Source organism: Chiloscyllium plagiosum, unplaced genomic scaffold, assembly GCF_037043375.1.
Source record: "Chiloscyllium plagiosum isolate Xiang-an unplaced genomic scaffold, Cpla_swu_hap1 HiC_scaffold_20, whole genome shotgun sequence".
In the NCBI taxonomy this organism is placed as follows: Eukaryota; Metazoa; Chordata; class Chondrichthyes; order Orectolobiformes; family Hemiscylliidae; genus Chiloscyllium; species Chiloscyllium plagiosum.
The window spans coordinates 31327295-31346893 of record NW_028270158.1 but is presented as its reverse complement, the minus strand read 5'-3'; the positions used below and the strand labels follow the sequence as shown (position 1 = coordinate 31346893).

General features: G+C 42.5%; 1 protein-coding gene across 1 annotated transcript in view; it reads right to left on the bottom strand.

The window, feature by feature from the left end:
- Window positions 1-19599, bottom strand: part of usp31 (ubiquitin specific peptidase 31) — a 139441-nt gene that overhangs the window by 75973 nt on the left and 43869 nt on the right. Inside the window, exons 2-4 of the mRNA XM_043711666.2 lie at window positions 13485-13622; window positions 10574-10662; window positions 453-545 (exon numbers count right to left, since the gene is read on the bottom strand). Of these exons, the coding sequence (XP_043567601.1) occupies window positions 453-545; window positions 10574-10662; window positions 13485-13622 (320 nt within the window). The remainder of the gene's footprint in view (window positions 1-452; window positions 546-10573; window positions 10663-13484; window positions 13623-19599) is intronic.

The window sequence follows — 19599 nt, the reverse complement described above, 5'->3', positions numbered from 1 at the left end:
TGTGGGAGCCTGATGAGTACAAATTGGCTGCCATCTTTCATGCATTTAAGTAATCAATTGTTTGTAAAGCAGTTATAAATGCATCCTACATAAATGCAAATCTTTATTTATGGCAAGCTGGAATGCACAGCCCAAGTATGGGCGAAGGACGTTTAAAGTGGTTTTCAAAAGGTAACTAGACACTTGATTTTTTTTAAGAGAGAAACTTGCAGGGCTATGGACAAACTGTAGAGATATGGAACTAAATGGATTTTCTTTCAAAGAGCTAGCACAGGCACAACAATTGAATGGGTTCCACCTGTGCTACATGATTCTGAAGTAACAACAATGCTTTTGCCAAAAAGATTATCTCTCTCTGGCACTTCCAGTTTATGATATTTAGAAACATCACCCAGTTGTAGCACAAATGGTCCCAAAATTTTGACATTTGTAGCTGTAGCTCAAACTCTTACCTGGTCTGAAGTGGAGGAATGGGCAAAGAGATGCACAGGAATGGGTCAAAGGTATTGCTCTGTTTTTGGCAATGAGGACATGTCAATGAAGACCTAAAAGGAAAAAGAGGAACAGTCATTTTGTTGCCAACCTATGAAGTTCAGACAGAAACTCAAGACATTTTTCCATATAAATTGAGAATAGTAACATGACAGGGAGTAAAGAAATAGTCAGCAATCCTACCAGGTTTGGTAGATAATGGAAAAAGTATAAAAATATTGCATTGATTAAACTGGAAGAGAGAAATAATGAACAGGTGTAAAGCATCTTTACTGAGGATTAGGTTAGAGTATATGGCGCAAATAAGAGTTTTATACATGAATGCACAGAACGTATGGAATACAATTAAAAAGCTGCAAGTACAAATTTAAATTGGAGATTATGATACAGTAGCCCTTGCTGAGACATGGCTGTAGGAAGGTCTGGATTCAGAATTGAATACATCAGGTTATAAAGTTATAATACAGACAAAGAAAAAGGGAGAGGGAGGTGGCATAGTCTTACTGATTAAAAACAAAATTACGTCAATGATGAGGGAGGATATAGTGAAGGATTCAGTGGGGACAATATGGTTGAGGAACAGCAAAGGATCTAAAACTGTAAGAGGTGATGTGTACAGACCCCAAGTAGCAGCTCTTAAGTGCTAGATTGTATAAATACAGAAATTAGACAAGTGTACAGCAAAGCCAGATCAGCATTAATGGGAGATATTAACTTCTATCGCAGATTGGGAGAGGTAGAAAGCACCTGTCAGAAAGGTAGTGAATTTTTCGAGTGTGTCCAGGATAGTTTCCTGCAGCAATATATCCTGAATGCAACAACAGGACAAGTAACATTGGATTTAGTAATAAGAAACAATTTAGATTTAATTAGTAACCTATTTATGCATGACCATTTATCAAATTGTGATTATAACATGAGATGAGTACAATGAAAACAAAAAGCATGAATTAACGATGAGAGTTTTAGATTTAGGGAAGGCCAAACTTAACAAGATGAAACAAACTCTACAGTGAACTGGGAAGATCTGCTAATGGGTGAAACAACTGAAGAACAGTGGAGGATGTTTAAATTAACATTTAATACAGTACAATTCCAGTTTATATAACTGAGGGGGGAAAAACTCCACTTCACAGAAAAAAACACAGCCACAGACAATTAAAGAAATACGGGACAGCATAAAACTAAAAACAAAGACATACAAAAAACAGCACAGAACCTATTTAATGGAAAAAGGTACAAAAACGGGCAAAGAGCCTCAAACCAGCTTAAGGGCTGAAGGGCTAACAAAGGTGATGATATTTGACAGCTGCATGACCTTGAATGAGTTCAGTGAACATTCCGGTGCATGCTGCAGATGGAATAATCAAAGTTGCTTTTCTGTACTGTTTCCTGCACTGGCTATCTGTTACACTGTATAAGAGAAAACGTTTTGTTGCACATCGTTGAACTTCACCTCGGACCAAGATCGCAAACAGTGCCAGAAACAAACCTAAGTCTCCAGATCAGCCATGGATAGAGAGGTCCCTGACATGCAAGAGGGCATGAGCCTCATTGCTTTCTTTTCCTTCCTTTCTCATCTTCACTTATTACTTAACAAGTGTTCATATATAAGCAAACTGCTGTTGTCAAGTCTTCTCTCAACTACGTCTAACCGAATCCAAACAGAACTGCTTGGATACTCCCTGTGATCCAAGACAAAGGGTTTATGAAAGGACACTTGCCAGGGACATCAAAATCAATGAGAGATTTTATAGTTACATAAAGGGAAAGCAGATGGTCAGGAATATTGTTTGACCCATAAAGACTGAAAATGTGATATTGTCGGTGACTATGGGAACTGGGAGACATGTTGAATAACTGGTTTGTCTCAGCATTTTCAGTAGGAGAATTGCTTGTTGAAAGTCACAGGGAAATTAATAGTAGATCAAGAACAGGGGCTAAATAAAACTAATGCAAGTAAAATGTCAATAATGAGAAAATCAATGGAGTTAATGAATGACATATCCCCAGGACCTGATGGTTTCCAACCACAAAAAGGAAGTTGGGGAGCACACTAGACATTTCAACTCTAAGTCTTCAGAGTTCCCTATTTACAGGAGTCGTCCCTCTGGATTGGAAAATTTCACTTTTTAAGAGGGGCGAAAGAAAAGTAAACAGGCGAATTACAAACCAGTTAGTCTAATATCTGTGATGGTGAAGTTGTTAAAGTCTATAATCAAGGATAGGATAACTGAACACCTTCAAAATTTTCAGTTAATCAGGAAGATTACTTATGAATTCACGACAGGTAAGTAGCAAGTGACAGACAGAGCTAAGCAATCCTACAACCAACTGATCAGATCTAAGCTCTGCAGTCCTGCCACTTCCAGTCGCGAATGGTGGTTGACAATTAAATAATTCACTGGTGGACAAAGCTCCACAAATATCCCCATCCTCAATGATGGAAGAGCCCAGCACATCAGTGCGAAAGATAAGGCTGAAGCTTTTGCAGCAATCTTCAGCCACAAGTGTGGAGTGGATGAATCATCTCGGCCTCCTCCAGTAGTCACCAGCATTACAGCATTTTAGCCTTTCGCTAAAATAAATGCAAATTACTGCAGATGCTGGAATCTGAAACCAAAAGAGGAAATCTCAGTAGGTCTGGCAGCATCTGTAAGGAGAGAAAAGAGCTGACGTTTTGAGTCTAACTGACCCTTTGTCAGCTTTTAGTTGATTTGATTCACTCCAAGTGCTATCAAGAAACAGTTGGGGCCACTGGATACTGCAAAGGCTATGGGCCCTGACAACATTCCGGCAATAGGCTTATGTTCCAGAACTTGCTGCACTCCTACCCAAGTTATTCCAGTACAGTTATAACACTGGTACCTACCAGAAAATGTGCTATGTCCTGTACATAAAAAGCCCAGGTATGTCTTGCACATAAAAAGCAGGACAAATCCAATATGACCAATTACCAACCTATCCCGTCTACTCGCGATCATCAGTAAAGTGATGGAAGGTGTTATCAACAGTGCTATCAAGCAGCACCTGCTCAGCAATAACCTGCTCAGTGATGCCCAGTTTGGGTTCTGCAGGGAACACTCAGCTCCAGACCTCATTACAGCCTTAATCCAAACATGGACAAAAGAGTTGAATTCCAGAGGTGACATTAGAGTGACAGCTCTTGACAACAAGGCTGTATTCGACTGAGTGTGGCATCAAGGAGCCTGAGCAAAACTGGAATCAATGGGTATCAGGGGCCAAACTCTCCACTGGATACAGTCATGCCTGGCACACAGGATGGTTGTGGTTATGGAGGGTCAGTTATCTCAGTTCCAGGACGTCTCTGCAGGAGTTCCTCTGGGTAGTGTCCTTAACCCAACCATCTTCAGCTGCTTCATCAATGACCTTCGCTCCATCATAAGGTCAGAAGTGAGGATGTTTGCCAATGGTTGCACAAATGTTCAGTAGCATTCCTCAGATACTGATGCAGTTCATATGCAACAAGATCTGGACAATGGACTTGGGCTGACAAGTGACAAGTAACATTTGCACCAGACAAATGCCAGGCTATGACCATCACAAATAATAAACAATCTAACCACAATGCCTTTGCATTCAATGGTGTCACCATCGCTGAATATCCCAATATCAATATCCTGGGGGTTATCATTGATCAGAAACGCAACTGAACTCACCACATAAATACTGTAGCTACCACAGCAGGTCAGAAACTAGTAACTCGCTTTCTGACTCCTCAAAGCCTGAGAGAAAGCAAGGACTGCAGATGTTGGAGACCAGAGTCGAAAAGAATGGCACTGGAAAAGCACAGCAGGTCAGGCAGCAACCAAGGAGCAGGAGAGTTGATGTTTTGGATATAAGCCCTTAATCAGAAGCGCGGGGGGTGGGGGAGGGGGAAGGGGTGTGAGAGATAAAGTGATACAGACATTATCTTCCACCATTTCCGACACCTACAATCAGACCCCACTACCAGAGATATATTTCCCTCCCCACCCCTATCAGCATTCCGCAGAGACCATTCCCTCAGTGACTCTCGCATAAGGTCCACGTCCCCCAACCCACCCTCCACTCCTGGCACCTTCCTTTGCCACCAGAAAAGGTGTAAAACCTGCCCTCACACCCCTCCCTTACCTCCGTCCAAGGTCCCAAAGGATGCTTCCACATCCAGCAGAGATTTTCCTGCACATCTAAGAACCTCACCTATTGTGTCAGTTGCTCTCGATGTGATCTCTCTACATTGGGGAGAGGGGATGCCAACTCACTGAACATTTCAGAGAACCTCTCTGGGACACACGCACCAAACAACCCCACTGTTCTGTGACTGACTACTTCAACTCCCCCTCTCACTCTGCCAAAGACATTCTCGACCTGGGCCACCTCCACCACCAAACCCAAGCCACCCGACAACTGGAGGAAGAACGCCTCATCTTCTGCCTTGGGACCGTCCAACCACATGGCATCAATGCTGACTTCACCAGTTTCCTTACCGCGCCCCCCCACACCTCATCCCAGATCCAACCCTCTAACTTAAACTGTCCTACCTCTCCATCTTCTTTCCCACCTATCCACTCCACCCTCCCCTCCAACTTATCACTATCACCTGCCCAACTGCAACTACCTATCACCTTACCAGCAACCTTCTTCCCAGCTCTAGCCCTACCCTCATATTTATCTCTCAGCCCCTTCCTGCCCCCCAACACTCCTGAAGAAGGGTTAATGCCCAAAACGTTGACTCTCCCGCTCCTCGGATGCTGCCTGGCCTGCTGTGCTTTTCCAGTGCCACACTTTTCAACTCCTGTCCACCATCCAGTCAGGACTGTGATGGAATACTCCCCACTTGCCTGGATGACTGCAGCTCCAACAACACTCAAGAAGCTTGACATCATCCAGGACAAAGCAGCCTGCTTGACTGGCACTACATACCAAGCATCCACTCCCTCCACTACTGACGCCTAGTAGCAGCAGCGTACTATCGACAAGATGCACTGCATAAAAATCACCAAAGATCCTCAGATAGTACCTTCCAAACTCTCAACCACTTCCATCTAGATGGACAAGGGCAGCAGATTTATTGGAACACCACCATCCTCAAGTTCCCCTCCAAGTCACTCACCATCCTGACTTAGAAATATCCTTCACTGTCGTTGGTCAAAACCCTGGACTCCCTTCCCTAACAGCATTGTGGGTCAACCCACAGCAGTGGAATGCAGCAGTCCAAGTAGGCAGCTCACCACCACCTTCTCAAGGACAACTAGGGATGGGCAATAAATGCTGGTCAGCCAACGATGCCCACAACTCATAAAAATTAACTTCTTTAAAAAATGCCTGACAAACTTCACTGAATTTTTAGAAGAGATGGCTAAGATAGTGGATAGGGGAATGGGTAGTGGACAGGATATTGTTTATATGGACATTAGAACATAGAACATAGAAAAATACAGCGCAGTACAGGCCCTTCGGCCCTCGATGTTGCGCCGATCCAAGCCCACCTAACCTACACTAGCCCACTATCCTCCATATGCCTATCCAATGCCCGCTTAAATGCCCATAATGAGGGAGAGTCCACCACTGCTACTGGCAGGGCATTCCATGAACTCACGACTCGCTGAGTAAAGAACCTACCCCTAACATCTGTCCTATACCTACCCCCCCTTAATTTAAAGCTATGCCCCCTTGTAATAGCTGACTCCATACGTGGAAAAAGATTCTCACTGTCGACCCTATCTAAACCCCTAATCATCTTATACACCTCTATCAAGTCACCCCTAAACCTTCTTTTCTCCAATGAAAACAACCCCAAGTGCCTCAGCCTTTCCTCATATGATCTTTCTACCATACCAGGCAACATCCTGGTAAACCTCCTCTGCACCCGTTCCAGTGCCTCCACATCCTTCCTATAGTATGGCGACCAAAACTGCACACAATACTCCAGATGTGGCCGCACCAGAGTCTTATACAACTGCAACATGACCTCAGTACTCCGGAACTCAATTCCTCTATCAATAAAAGCCAGTACGCCATATGCCTTCTTCACCGCACTATTTACCTGGGTGGCAACTTTCAAAGATTTGTGTACATGGACACCAAGATCCCTCTGCTCCTCCACACTACCAAGTATCCGACCGTTAGCCCAGTACCCCATCTTTTTATTACCCTTACCAAAGTGAATCACCTCACACTTAGCTACATTGAACTCCATTTGCCACCTTTCTGCCCAGTTCTGCAGCTTATCTATATCCCGCTGTAACCTGCCACATCCTTCCTCACTGTCTACAACTCCTCCGACTTTCGTATCATCCGCAAACTTACTCACCCAACCTTCTAACCCCTCCTCCAGGTCATTTATAAAAATGACAAACAACAATGGTCCCAAAACAGATCCTTGCGGAACACCGCTAGTGACGGCACTCCAAGATGAACCTTTGCCATCAACTACCACCCTCTGTCTTCTTCCAGCCAGCCAACTCCTAATCCAAACCTCCAACTCACCCTCAATGCCATACCTCCGTATTTCTTGCAGTAGTCTACCATGGGGAACCTTATCAAACGCCTTACTAAAATCCATATACACCACATCTACTGCTTTCCCCTCGTCCACCTCCTTAGTCACCTTCTCAAAGAATTCAATAAGGTTTGTGAGGCACGACCTGCCCTTCACAAAACCATGCTGACTATCCTTGATCACATTATTCCTATCCAGATGTTCATAAATCCTATCCCTTACAATTCTCTGTAAGATTTTGCCCACAACAGAAGTGAGACTCACCGGCCTATAGTTACTAGGGTTATCCCTACTCCCCTTCTTGAACAAGGGAACCACATTTGCTAGCCTCCAATCTTCTGGCACTACTCCTGTAGACAACGAGGACATAAAAATCAAGGCCAATGGCTCTGCAATCTTCTCCCTTGCTTCCCAGAGAATCCTAGGATAAATGCCATCAGGCCCAGGAGACTTATCTATTTTCACCCTTTCCAGAATTTCCAACACCTCTTCTCTACATACCTCAAAGCCATCCATTCTACTTAATTGTGACTCAATACTCACATTGACAACAATGTCCTGTTCCTGATTGAATACTGACGAAAAGTATTCATTCAGTGTCTCCCCAATCTCTTCAGCCTCCACACGCAACTTCCCACTGCTATCCTTGACTGGACCTATTCCTACCCTAGTCATTCTTTTATTCCTGACATACCTATAGAAAGCCTTAGGGTTTTCCCTAATCCTACCAACTAAGGACCTTTCATGACCCCTCCTTGCTGCTCTTAGCTCTCTCTTCAGGTCCTTCCTGGCTACCTTATAACTCTCAATCGTCCCAATTGAACCTTCACGCCTCATCTTTACATAGGCCGCCCTCTTCCATTTAACAAGGGATTCCAATTCCTTATTAAACCACGGCTCCCTCACACGACCCTTTCCTCCCTGCCTGACGGGCACATACTTATCAAGGACACTGAATAGTTGCTCCTTGAACAAGCTCTCCACATATCAATTACACCCTTGCCTTGAAGCTTACTTTTCCAGGCCACACATCCTAAGTCATGCCTCACAGCATCATAATTTCCCTGCCCCCATCTATAACTCTTGCCCTGTAGTGCACACTTATCCCTCTCCATCACTAGAGTAAAAGTCACCGAATTGTGGTCACTGTCCCCAAAGTGCTCACCTACCTCTAATTCTAACACCTGGCCTGGTTCATTACCCAGAACCAAATCCAGTATGGCCTCACCTCTTGTTGGCCTATCTACATATTGTGTCAGGAAACCCTCCTGCACACATTGGACAAACACTGACCCATCTAACGAACTTGAGCTATAGCTTTCCCAATTAATATCAGGAAAGTTAAAGTCCCCCATAACAACCACCCTATTACTTTCACTCTTCTCTTGAATCATCCTCGCAATCCTTTCTTCTACGTTTCTAGGACTATTAGGAGGCCTGTAAAAAACTCCTAACAGGGTGAACTCACCTTTCCTATTCCTAACCTCAGCCCAAACTACCTCAGATGGCGAGTCTTCATCCATCGTCCTTTCCACAGCTGTAATACTATCTTTGACAAGCAATGCCACACCTCCCCCTCTTTTACCCCCACCTCTGACCCTACTAAAACATTTAAACCCTGGGACCTGCAACAGCCAATCCTGTCCCTGTTCTACCCATGTCTCCGTAATAGCCACAACATTCAGAATCATTTGATAAAGTTCATACGTAAGAGACTGTTAACTAAGACAGAAGGCCACAGAATCGAAGGTAAATTACTGAAATGGCTGAGCAATTGGTTGAGTGGCAGGCAACAGAAAGGAAGGATAATGGGTAGGTACTCAAATTGGCAGGATGTGACTAGTGGCATCCCACAAGGATCTGCATTAGGATCTCAATTATCACATTAATTAAGGTGAATACTTGAGGTCATAGCACAGATATACTTGAATAGTCATACAAAGTTATATATCCAAATTTGCTGATGACACTAAGTTAACAGCATTGTAGACAGTGAAGATGATCGCATAAAATTCAAAGGAATGTAGCTAGACAAAGTGAATTGGGCAAAATAGTGTCAGATGGAGCTCAATTTAAGCAAATGTGAGGATATACATTTTGGACCAAAAACAGATAGATTTGTATACTTTTGAGATGGCATAAAGTTAAATATAATGGATGCCCAAAGAAACTCGATTGTTCAGGTGCAGAGACCTTTACAAATGTCATAAACAGGTGTAGAAAATGTTCAAGAAAACTAACAGAATACTGGCCTTTATATCTAGAGTACCAGAGTACAACTATCTGGATGTTATGCCGCAATTACACAAAATCCTAATTAGACCCCACCAGGAGTACTATGAACAGATTTGGACACCATACCTTAGTATGGATATTTTGACCTTGGAGGGAGTACAATGTAGGTTTACAAGAATGATAACTTAGCCCCTGAAGTCAAGTTATGAGAAAGAGGAGAGTTTATACTAATTAGACATGGCTTCTCTGAAATTTAGAAGGATACACAGAACAAAGAATACCTACAGTGTGGAAACAGGCCATCTGTCCCAACAAGTCCACACCGACACTCCAAAGTGTATCCATCTCAGAGCCATGTCCTTAACCTATAACCCTACATTTCCCATGGTTAATGAAGCTAACCTACACATCCCTGAACACTATGGAGAATTTAACATGGCCAGTTCACCTAACCTGCACATCTTTGGACTGCAGGAGGAAACTGGAGTACCCGAAGGAAACCCATGCAGACATAGGGAGAACATGCAAACTTCACACACACAGTCACCCAGGGCTGGGATCGAATCTGGGACCCTGGTGCTATGAGGCAGCAATGCTAACCACTGAGGTGCCCTCAAAGGTTAAGGGGTGACCTGATCAAAGTCTTCATGATATTAATAGGAAAAGAGCACATAGATAAAGATACATTATTTTCACTGGTTGGGGATTCTAGAACTAGGGGACTTAATTGAGAATTAGGCCCAGACAATTCAGAAGGGATGTTACAAAACACTTCTACACTCAAAGGGTGGTAGATGTTTGGAACTTTCTTCCGCAAATGGTAGTGGATACTGGATCAATTGGTAATTTTAAATCTAAGATAGATACATATTTGTTTAGCAAAAACATCAAGGGATATGGGCCAAAGGCAGGTATATGGAGCTAAGCCATTTTGAATGGTGGAGCAGGCTCACGGGGCTACCACTAACTCTCAATTGTCAACTTGCATCTAGGACATCTGTGCACATTGGGTGGTATCAAACAAAGCTTTGTATCATTTGTTAGAAAGCTAGTACAAGATTTCCTTGGATAGTGCACAATACTCAACAGTTCACCTACAAAGCAAACAAACTGGAAATCAAATCACCGAGGGGACACTCCAATCTCCCAAAATAGCCAACTGAAGAGCACAACAGCTCACACATCAGGGAAAATCCAACAGCACCAGGAAAATTGTTCTTGCTCAGAGGTCACAGTTTTCCAACAGTCCAACACCTCTACTAAAACAACTTTAACTTATAAAAGGAAATGAATTCCTCCATGATTAACTCTTGTTCACTTTAAACTCAAAGAAGCTCTCACCTATATTGTGCTTGAAAAAGCTCCTGCACAAAACTGCTTCTCACTGGAAGAGATGGCCCTTCACATAGCTCATCTTCATCTTTTGGAGGCTAAATGAAAGAAAAGCAAATTTATCATACAAAGCATCCATAGATAAATAATAGGAAAGAACTTGCGAGAATTGGGTGGCCAATTTAAATATAGTTTATTGCAGATTTAGCATCCCTCTGAATAATTTAGAGTTCACATTCATTATTTGCAGCTAGATACTCTTTCATAGCTAATGTAACTAAATCAGCTGGAAGATTGTTTTGTCATCAGAAAAGCAAGGAATGCACAAAGTAAATGTGTTCAAGTCTATTTGTAGAAAATAACATAATAAATGCATGTTTTGTATAAATATTTACAAATAAAATATGAACATAGGTATAATGATGGTAATAGGGCAATGATTTTGAAGGAACTGTAGAAAAGCAATTGATTCTGAACATTTAACATTGAGATGAGATTAAAATTAGTCACCACTTCCTGATGGAAAGCACATTCTATACAAGGGGGGGGGCGGCTGGTTGGGAGGGTGGCTGGGAAGGCTATAGGTAGATGAGTGGAGCAGATAGGTGGGAAGGAAAATGTACAGATAGGACAATTCAAGAAGGTGATGCTGAGTTGGAAGGATAGATCTGGGATGAGATGGGAGGAGGGGAGATTTGGAAACTACTGAAGTTAGGGTTGATGTTGATGTCGATGTTGATGTTGTGTGATTAAAGGATCCCAAGGCAGAAACATTCATCCTCCAGTCATTGGCATTAGTGGCGGCCAAGGACTTGCATGTGAGTGGAAGGGGGAGTGGAAGCAGTCGGCCACAGGGCAGCAGTGTTATTTGGGTGTGTGTGTGCGTGTCCCAGAGATGTTCCCTGAAGTCTGCAACTATGTTGGGAACAAGTACATTCCCCAGCCCATCATAATCATCCCCTGGCTTTGCATCACAATGCCCCATCTTAAACAAGCCTAAGCTGCAACAACCAAGTGCCAATTCAAGTCCCTTCATGAGGCCTGAGGCATGTCACACAAAGGACAATGTGTTTTCAGCCTGAAGTCTGACAAAATTTCAAAGCTACAAAGGATTTCAAACTGACATTTCAATTTTTTTAAAATTGGAAGATCAAATGCAGAATTCAATCAAACATTTAGCTCGATATTACGCAGTGCCCTATGTACTATAGACTTCGAATTTGTATCACCGATGTAACACAAGGAATGCCAGCATGCAACGGCAAAGCTAGGGATCACAAACTGACATGCAGGTCCATTAACTTGCTGCATTAGTGATGATCCTTAACCATGTCCATTATGTATCTAAAGTCACTGTTTTGTGGCAGCATTAATTGAGTTCTCCACAGAAACATAATTGTCTCAAGATTCTTGTTTAAGCCCTCTGTTCAACCTCAAAATATCATCAGAGGTCCAACGGCATGTTATCTGACCATAGAGTCATAGAGATGTACAGCACAGAAACAGACCCTTCGGTCCAACTCCTCCATACTGACCAGATATCCCAACCCAATCTAGTCCCATCTGCCAGCACCTGGCCCATTTTTCTCCAAACCCTTCCTATTGATAAACCAAATGCCTTTTAAGTACTGCAACTGTACTAGCCTCCACCACTTTCTCTGGTAGCTCATTCCATACACGTACCAACCTCTGCATGAAAACGTTGCCCCTTAGGTCTCTTTTATATCTTTCCCCTCCCACTCTAAACCTATGCCCTCTAGCTCTGGACTCCCCACCCAGGGAAAAGACCTTATCTATTTATCCTACCCATGCCCCTCATGATTTTGTAAACCTCTACTTGGGAATGACTGCAGGACAATCTCCCCTGCCCCTCCAAAGAATCAAAAATATTTCTTCTAAAAAGCTGAAACTGTGTTTTGTGGCAAGAGTTGGCAACAACAGAAAAATTTAAGGTGTTGAGAACAACAAGATGAGACATGAGGCATTTTCTTTCCTATTATGCAGCAAATCACTGCAATCTGAAACTACCCGTATAGTTGTAAACAGATTAAATCATAACTTCCGAAAGCAAGTTATTTAAGTACTTGGAAAAAAAGAAGAATACACTGACCATTGAAGAACAAGCAGGGGAGTAGTGGTGGCATAGTATAGAATTGACACTGAACTAGTAACCCGCACCACCCCCTGCATAAAGAAGTTGCCCTTTGGATCCCTTTTAAATTTTTCCCCTCTCGCCTTAAACTAATGCCCTCTAGTTGCAGACTCCCTCACCCCGGGGAAAAGACATTGTCAACTTACTGTATCCATGCCCCTCATGATTTTATAAACTTCTATAAGGTCACCCTCAGCCTCTGTCACTCCAGGGAAAACAGCCCCAGCCTATTCAGCCTCTCCCTACAGCTCAAACCATGGCAACATCCTTGTAAATCTTTTCAGAATGCTTTCAAGTTTCACAACATTGTTCTTATAGCAGGGAGACCAGGACTGCATGCAGTATTCCAGTCATGGCCTCACCAATATCTTGTACAGCCACAACATGACCTCCCAGTCCATTATCTGTTATTAAAAAAATCTGCTTCAATAATGCTCTTTAATCTGCCATCCTTGTGTGGTCTGGGCTACGTGTAACTCTAGACGCACAGCAATATGACTACCTCCGAACTGTCCTCCATAATGAGCTAACAAGTCATTCCATTCCAGCACAATTAGGGAAAGGTCAATAAATGCTCGTCTAGCCAGCAATGCCCAGATCCTATGAATGAATAAAAAGTAATGGCTAGCACTGCCAAAGAGCTGGCACAGTCAAGAAGAGCCAAATTACGAGCTTGTACAAATAACGCTCAAAATAAATAACAAACATGAAATTTGTCTTTTTTTGTCCTGTTCTATTTTTCTGATGAACACAGACAAACAATCATACCTTGACTGCAGGCCTCCCATTTGTTAAAACAATATTGTTCAGATCCTCATGAACCCTATCAAGAAGCCATAGCAGAAACTCTTGAGCATCATGCTGAGAGTTGCCACGATATTGGAAAGCATTCTTGGATACGACATTCTGAAAGAAAATTAAAAGGTATAAGTTTACTTCCCAACATCCAGTTTTTAAAAAAACTTGTATTTATATTACAGGGAGCATCCCAAACATCTCATGGCCACCTACACTTTAAAAAGTAAGTAATTAGCCATTGTGCAGGCAACAAGGTCCTACAAAATACAATAAACACAGAATCTGTTTTGGCGATGGCAGACTTGATCATTTACCAGAGTATACGCGGAACTCTCTGCTCTTCAAAACAGATATACGAAAGGATCTCTTGTATTTACCTGAGCATGAAGCCTGGTTTAATGCCTCATTGAAAAGATATTTATGACAATAGAGTGGAGGAGAGGAGGAAGCAATGAGGATCCTTACAGAAAAGTAAGTGGGAGAGGATTTGAACAAATAAGGCAGAAAGTTTAACAGAAACAGAATGTAAATAATGAGATCAACTAGAGAATGACAGCATGGAACGGGGGATTAAAAATCACCTCGTCTGCCTGATAAAGGATGGAACATTAGATGTGATGACACAACAGACAGAAGTTTCAGTGCATGACACAGCAGAAGCATGAAGAAGCATGGCACTACATGAATAGCAGGAATCTTCGTACTCTTCTGGTCAAAAATGCTCCCATAAACAACCAAAAAAGGTTATTTATCTCACCTACAATTGGCAGGATCTTGTCATGCCTCTGGGACTGAACTTTAGTATGACTAAAGATGGCTCATATCTCAGCCTTTGACAGTATCTCTCACATCCCAGGGAAAAAAAATTAAAGCCTCACTTAGCAACATCTAACAAAGTTGGATCAAACTGTAACAGAGAAGGTGTAATCTGTCCATGCTGCATTGCATTCTGACTGCCCTAATTGCTAGGTTATAGTTAACTGGGCATTAGAATTGTAACAGACAACATCCTGGTTTCAAAAGGACATGCAAATTTAAGGGACAACTACACATGCCCTCTTGAGCCAGGTCTGCCATTCAATCATGACTAATCCTACTTTTCCATCCCTCTTGGTCTTGAATATAGTCAGTAGTTAATCATCTCGAGGACAGATAATTCCAAAGATTCACAACTGAGAGTGAAAAAAACTTCTCACTTTAGTCGTCAAAGGTCATTCCCTATTCTCGAGATTCTTTTCCCGCGTTACCTGTTTGTAGATCTCCACCAGGGCATTTCAATTGCAAAATTGCCTTGATATGTTGCAGTCTCCATTTCCATTGATTGGGATTCCATAGAATACAGCACAAACCTGGTATGTATAGTTTACAATTAGAGGATTTTGATGCCCAAGCAAAAGGCTGGGGTGTTTCTACCCCATCTGCATTCGAAGGCCTTTAAAGACTCTGAGTGCACTAGAGGTAGACAGCGAGGAAAACACTATACCCTCCTCAAATTCTTCCCTCAAGCAATACCACTGCTCATTCATTGCTTCGCTTGCATAGTCATAGAGATGTACAGCACGGAAACAGACCCTTCTGTCCAACTCATCCTTGCCGATCAGATATCCCAAAACAATCCAGTCACACATCCCTCCAAACCCTTCCTCTTCATATACCCATCCAGATGCCTTTTAAATGTTGCAATTGTACCAGCCTCCACCACTTCCTCTGGCAGCTCATTCCATACACACAACACCCTCTGTGTGAAAAGGTTGCTCCGTAAGTCTCTTTTATATCTCTCCCCTCTCACCCACACCTATGCCCTCTAGTTCTGGACTGCCCCACCCCAGGGAAAAGACTTTGTCCATTTATCCTATCCAAGCCCATCATGATTTTATAAACCTCTATAAGGTCACCCCTCAGCCTCTGATGCTCCAGGGAAAACAGCCCCAGCCTATTTAGCCTCTCCCTATAACTCAAATCCTCCAACCCTCGCAAATCTTTGGAAATCATTTCCGAACCCTTTCAAGTTTCACAACATCTTCCCGATAGGAAGGAGACCAGAACTGCACGCAATATTCCAACAGTGGCCTAACCAATGTCGTACACAGCCGCAACATGACCTCCCAACTCCTGCTCTCAATACTCTGACCAATAAAGGAAAGCATACCAAACGCTTTCTTCACTATCCTACCTACCTGCAACTCCACATTCAAGGAGCTATGAACCTGCACTCCAAGGTCTCTTTGTTCAGCAACACTCCCTAGGACCTTACCATTAAGTGTACAAGTCCTGCTAAGATTTGCTTTCCCAAAATGCAGCACCTCACATTTATCTAAAGTAAGCTCCATCTGCCACTTCTCAGCCCATTGGCCCAACTGATCAAGATCCTGTTGTAATCTGAGGTAACCTTCTTCACTGTCCACTACACCTCCAATTTTGTTGTCATTTGCAAACTTACTAATTATACCTGTGTTCACATCCAAATCATTTATATAAATAATGAAAAATAATGGATCCTTATGGCACTCCACTGGTCACAGGCCTCCAGTCTGAAAATAACCCTCCACCATTACCCTCCATCTTCTACCTTTGAGCCAGTTCTGTATCCAAATGGCTAGTTCTCCATGTATTCCATGAGATCTAACCTTGCTAACCAGTCTCCCATGGGGAACCTTGTCGAACGCCTTACTGAAGTCCATACAGATCACATCTACTGCTCTGTCCTCACCAATCCTCATTGTTACTTCTGCAAAATACTCAAATCAAGTTTCTGAGACACGATTTCCCCACACACAAAGCCATGTTGACTATCCCTAATCAGTCCTTGCCTTTCCAAATACATGTACATCTTGTCCCTCAGGATTCCCTCCAACAACTTGCCCACCACCAGCGTAAGGCTCACTGGTCTACAGTTCCCTGGCTTGTTCTTACCACCCTTCTTAAACAGTGGCACCATGTTAGCCAACCTCCAGTCTTCCAGGACCTCACCTGTGACTATCAATGATACAAATATCTCAGCAAGAGGCCCAGCAATCACTTCTCTAGCTTCCCACAGAGTTCTAGGGCACACCTGATCAGGTCTGGGGAATTTATCCACCTTTATGTGTTTCAACACATCCAGCACTTCCTCCTCTGTAATATGGACATTTTTCAAGCTGTCACCATCTATTTCCCTAAAATTCTATATCTTCCATGTCCTTTTCCACAACACTGATGCAAAATACTCATTTGGTATCTCCCCATCTCCTGTTGCTCCACACAAAGGCCACCTTGCTGATCTTTGAGGGGCCCTATTCTCTCCCTAGTTACCCTTTTGTCCTTAACGTATTTGTAAAAACCCTTTGGATTCTCGTTAATTCTATTTGCCAAAGCTATCTCCTATCCCCTTTTTGCCCTCCTGATTTCCCTCTTAAGTATACTCCTACTTTCTTTATACTCTTCTAAGGATTCACTTGATCTATCCTGTCTGTACCTGACATAAGCTTCCTTCTTTTTCGCAACCAAACCCTCAATTTCTCTGGTCATCCAGCATTCCCTATACCTACCAGCCTTTCCTTTCACCCTAACAGGAATATACTTTCTCTGGACTCTTGTTATCTCATTTCCGAAGGTTTCCCATTTTCCAGATGTCCCTGTACTTGCAAAATTCTGCCTCCAATTAGCTTTTGAAAGTTCTTGTCTAATACCATCAAAATTGGCCTTCTTACAAATTAGAACTCAACTTTTAGATCTGGTCCATCCTTTTCCATCAGTATTTTAAAACCTAATAGAATTATGGTCGCTGGCCCCAAAGTGCTCCCCCACTGACACCTCAGTCACCTGCCCTGCCTTACTTCCCAAGAGTAGGTCAAGTTTTGCACCTTCTCTAGTAGCTACATCCTTACAAGTTTGTTTCTCAATTTCCCTCTGACTATTAGGAGGTCTATAATACAATCCCAATAAAGTGATCATCCCTTTCTTATTTCTCAGTTCCACCCAAATAACCTCCCTGGATGTATTTCCGGGAATATCCTCCCTCAGTACAGCTGTAATGCTATCCCTTATCAAAAACACCACTCCCCCCTCCTCTCTTGCCTCCCTTTCCATCCTTCCTGTAGCATTTGTATCCTGGAACATTAAGCTGCCAGTCCTGTCCATCCCTGAGCCATATTTCTGTAATTGTTATGATATCCCAGTCCCATGTTCCTAACTATGCCCTGAGTTCACCTGTCTTCCCTATTAGGCCCCTTGCATTGAAATAAGTGCAGTTTAATTTATCAGTCCTACCTTGTTCTCTGGTGTGTTCCTGCTTGCCTTGACTGTTTGACTCGCCTTTGTTCTCAACTGTACCAGTCTCAGATTGAAATCTTTCCTCACTATCTCCCTGGGACCCCCACCCCCCGGCAACCTTACTAGTTTAAATCCTCCAAAGCAGCTCTCGCAAATCTCTCCTCCAGTATATTAGTCCCCCTCCAATTTAGGTGCAATCCGTCTTTCTTGTACATGTCACTTCTACCCCAAAACAGCTTCCAATGATCCAAAAATGTGAATCATTCTCCCATACACCAGCTCCTCAACCATGCATTCATCTACTCTATCCTCCTATTCCTGCCCTCAGTAGCTCATTGCACCAGGAGTAATCCACATATTACTACTTGAGGACGTTTTTAAATTCCTGCTTAACTCTCTAATCTCCCTTAGGAAGGGAAAAGTTGAGATTCCAATGTCGTTGGTTCCAATTGTACAATGACCTCCTGCTGGCCTCTCCCAGCTTGTTCTTATATATGTACGTAACAAGTAGCTGTATAGCTGCTGACAACTGCCCTGATTATATGAATTGCACTGCATGATAAATGAGGTGCCTCTATACAACTGACATTCATTCCAATCAGCACAAGCTGCAGAACAAACTACTCAGAACATACTGACAGCCAAGACTCATCCTTCTGCAAAACCAAATATTGCAACGTTCCCACATCCCAGCATTTATATTGCAATTTGAATCACTGCTAATCCAAGATGGAGGACAGGAAAAATTTCAGGCTTTAACAGCTGCTCCTTTTTTGAGATACTTTAGGTGTTGGAGGTGATTTTCTCGAATTCCAGGAGCAGCAATTACTGTTTTATATGCTGTTGCATTGTTTTGGAACTTTAAAAAATCAAAACAATAGCACTTTTCAAAGGGAGAGGATCAGTGCTATAACGAATGGGATTTGAGATTGATGCTGTTTCAGGAATGGAGAATTTATTTTGGCTCAGCTGATTACCCCGCCTTTCAGAATCTGTTTTGGAAATTTTCAGCTACCTGGTTTGCACATGCAAATTTAATATTCAGAACACTTTAATAGTTTAGACTTGCCTAAAAGTTTGGAATAACTCAGTAGACTTGCAAAGTTCTCACTTAAACCACTCGTTCACGTTGCAAGCAACTGTCTTATCTGCTGCCAACCCAGCAAGTGAGCAAATGCTTTCTTTACTAATTAATTCAGTGCTTCACTTCGTGGTAACCTGACCAATAACTGAAAAGTGGACTTGTAGGTGCTGAGTGCAAGTGGATTTTACTTAATAAAAGCAAAATATACAGCTGTTGGAGATCTAAAATAAACTAAAATTGCTGAAGAAACTCAACATCAACTTTATTCTGTCTTCACCTGCTAAGTACAATTTGATTCTTCTTCAGAATGGAAATAACAGAAATCAAAGGTTACCGGGGCAGGTAGGAATGCAGACATAGGATTCCATACAGATCAGCTACAACCTTAATTGAATGGCAAAGCAGACCTGAAGGGCTAAATGGCCTACTGTTTTTAATTCATATTTCATAATAGAAAAAGTGATAAGTTTTACCTTTTCAACGCAAAAGGGGGATGGTAAATGGAACAAATACAACAGTCAGAGAAAGCCCGAAGGTAAAAATATTAGAGAAGAAAGGTGTTACGGAATAGGGTCAGAAGGAGCAGTAATGGTTGTTATGACGTGGCAAAACATTGGTTCACAGCAAGTGACTAGAAGCAAAAACAAGGTACAGACATTGTGAGGAATGAAATATCAAAATGAAGGAAAGAAATCATGGTCTCAGTCAGTGTTGAGTCCAGAAGGTCGTAAAATGTCGAATCATAAAATG